This window comes from Ochlerotatus camptorhynchus, unplaced genomic scaffold (assembly GCF_037179485.1).
Source record: "Ochlerotatus camptorhynchus isolate MF236.1 unplaced genomic scaffold, CSIRO-AGI_Acam_v1.1 ptg000383l, whole genome shotgun sequence".
NCBI classification, from domain to species: domain Eukaryota; kingdom Metazoa; phylum Arthropoda; class Insecta; order Diptera; family Culicidae; genus Ochlerotatus; species Ochlerotatus camptorhynchus.
Window position 1 is genome coordinate 2,567,888 of NW_027040870.1, and position 2,754 is coordinate 2,570,641.

The window sequence follows — 2,754 nt, forward strand, 5'->3', positions numbered from 1 at the left end:
CACAAAAATGAGTGAAATCATCCGTGAAAGTAACGAAATAGCGCTTACCATTCCATGAAGCCGGGGACATCGCACCGCAAACATAGCTATACACCAACTCGAGAGGTCTAGAGCTCCGGGGAAGCGCCAAATTCTGGAAGGGTTTGCGTGTCTGCTTGCCTTCCATGCAAGGACCACACACGCCGCCACTGAGCACAGCTTCTTTCTTCAGGGATAATCCTTTCACCAAATCTTCACGGATCAGCTTCGCCAAACCACTCTTCCCAATGTGACCGTATCTTCTGTGCCACAGCTCAGCATTGTCAATTGCATTCTGTGTCACTAGCACTTCGGAGTTCACTGCTTTCTTAACGTCAACGTTCAGTTCATATAGTCGATCCGATCCATTTCGCTTGATCACCGCAGTGTTTTTTGAAAAAAATCACTTCCATACCAAGCTGTCCAACCCGGAACGAACAAAACGTTACCTGTCTTCCTTCTTTTTCGGCTTTGCGCCATCGAACTCGCGCCGCTGAAAGCACTCTGACCGTTTGTGCCCCAGCTTCCCACACGAAAAACACTTTAGCTTTGATTTGGCACTTTTACCGGTGAACGCCGTTGATTCACCTCCGTCTGCATCGTCATAATGCTCCCGTTTTACACTTTCACTGAGCAAACGCGCTTTGACGAAGTCAAGAGTACACTGGTCTGGTCTGGACTTTGGAAAATTTCGATTAGAACTATTTACCCAGAATCTGGGTAGATTCTACTCATGAGAACAAAACTAGCTTACCCAGAATTTGACAACTCCTTACTGAATACAAGAATGGGTGCCATCTACCCAGTCACTTGGTAGATTCAAAATAGCGTGTACCTTGAGAAGAGCTGGTCCGAAAGTGAGTAGAGAGTTGCCCGTGTGTGTTTATGAAGCGTTGCCATAGAGACCTCCGTTTACCAACATTGAACTGTTGCGCTTACAACGGAGGGCTGCCCACACGGCTTGCTGACTCGTTAAGCGTCAAGTTAAGACCTGCTTACACTAGCGCTAATATATGCCACACAGATATAATGGTTAGAAGAAATTGATCTTAATCTAAGTAACACTTATTCAGGGAATTATGATGACTAAACTTCATAACAACCAAAACCAGTCATACAAAGGTTATTTAAACTGTTATAGAACTAATGTGTTGCGTGGGTACCGCTTTGTGCCAGAAAACCTGATTGAGTACATCAAAAACTGTTAATTTGTTGTTTAAAAATATTCCCAACACAATATTTAACTTTTTTTTAACTCAGAAATCTTACTAAGAGGGGAGGAGGCTTTCTTTAAATCTTATAGTATCATACAAGGGGAGAGAGGGAGTCTAATAATCATTCAAAAACCCTTACATAATTCGTGTATGACCTCTTAGAACTATTCAGCAGGTTTTAGATCAATGTATATTGCACCGAATTGAGTTGAGTTGGCTTCTTGATTGCGCAACAAGAATAAGACGAAATGAAAGATGCTAATGGTCATAGGCCTTGCCTTTGTGATGCAGTTTTTGGAGTTCGAAAATAGCAGTACATACGACTTTCTTTCATACTCATCCAACTTGGTAGGAGTCTCTAAAAATCCCCATTATCCGAAGAAAAGAATCAGACAACTTTTTCCAATGGAACGAATATTTAAAGAAGGGGATTCTAGCATGTTGTAGCAATCGAATAACAACGCTGTTTTCAATAAATCACCAACAAAACTTCCATTTATTCCAAATTAAACTCTCAACAGACATTTCCTCTCCACTCAATCTCACGACAATTGAATCACCTTATCGTTCCAGCCCGAAGAATCTCAACAGCATTGCACTTAATCTTTCTTGATGCTTGCCTTGATCAGCGACAAGTTGTTCTTCTGGAAGCACTTGAATCCACGGAACGCCCAATGGCAGGTGTTGTCATCGGTGTTCTTGTCGACGCACTTCAGGACTTCCGTTCGGACCTCTTCGGCATCACGGCCGTGAGCCAACTGCTGGACCAGGTTGTCTACCAGTGGTCCCTCGGTGTCGTCGAACAGTTGCATCTTGTTGAACACGCACTTGATGTAGCACATGGTCATGTCGTCTTCGGGGAACTCCCATTTCTTGAATTTCTCCACCGATTCAGCTGGAACGTTCAGCGATGTAACGCATTCCGTACGGAAACGCTGCAGGTCCTCGGTGGTTGAGACAGTGAATTCGGCAGCGGCCTACGAGATAAAAAAAATGGTGATTGATTGTTTTAAATTATTACAGATCTTGATACTTACCACTGCGATCAGAGCGAATACTGCAATGAATAATTTCATCTTGATGTCGGCGAGGAAGGTTCCCGTAGAATAGTGCAACGATCAACGGTGTGTAAAGAAGAAATGGAACTGATGTCCATTCGAGGTAGAACAGCTTGCTTTTATATCGTTCCGAACTGCTGCACATTGAACGGGTCAGCCGACTTCAGTTGATGATAATTTTGTTTTCGAGCTCCCATGTGTGTATGCGCGTTTCTATGGAAGCATCATCATATTTCACCTTTTGTACTGGCTACCAATTCGGAGTGATACGCATAGAAAGAGAAAGTAAACCCCGGCTAGTAGTACATCGAAAAGCGTTGACTATCTCCAAGGGTTCATCGAGAAATGAAAATTATAGGGATGTGCAAAAATATTTTAATTTTCCAAAAAAAAATGTCAACGGGATAGATTGACCACTGACGGTCAAACACCCTTTAATTGGGTACTCATATGGCCGTCACAAT

The 2,754-nt window shown here is 43.0% G+C and overlaps 1 protein-coding gene across 1 annotated transcript; it reads right to left on the minus strand.

Moving 5' to 3' along the window:
* Positions 1–1,818: 1,818 nt before the first annotated feature.
* LOC135710437 (general odorant-binding protein 99a-like) lies at positions 1,819–2,390 on the minus strand. The gene is made up of 2 exons (XM_065233010.1): positions 2,270–2,390; positions 1,819–2,209 (listed from the first exon to the last, which is right to left on the minus strand). Exons 1-2 carry the CDS (start codon positions 2,306–2,308, stop codon positions 1,832–1,834), a joined length of 417 nt encoding a protein of 138 aa, XP_065089082.1. The 5' UTR covers positions 2,309–2,390; the 3' UTR covers positions 1,819–1,831.
* Between the last annotated feature and the right edge of the window lie 364 nt (positions 2,391–2,754).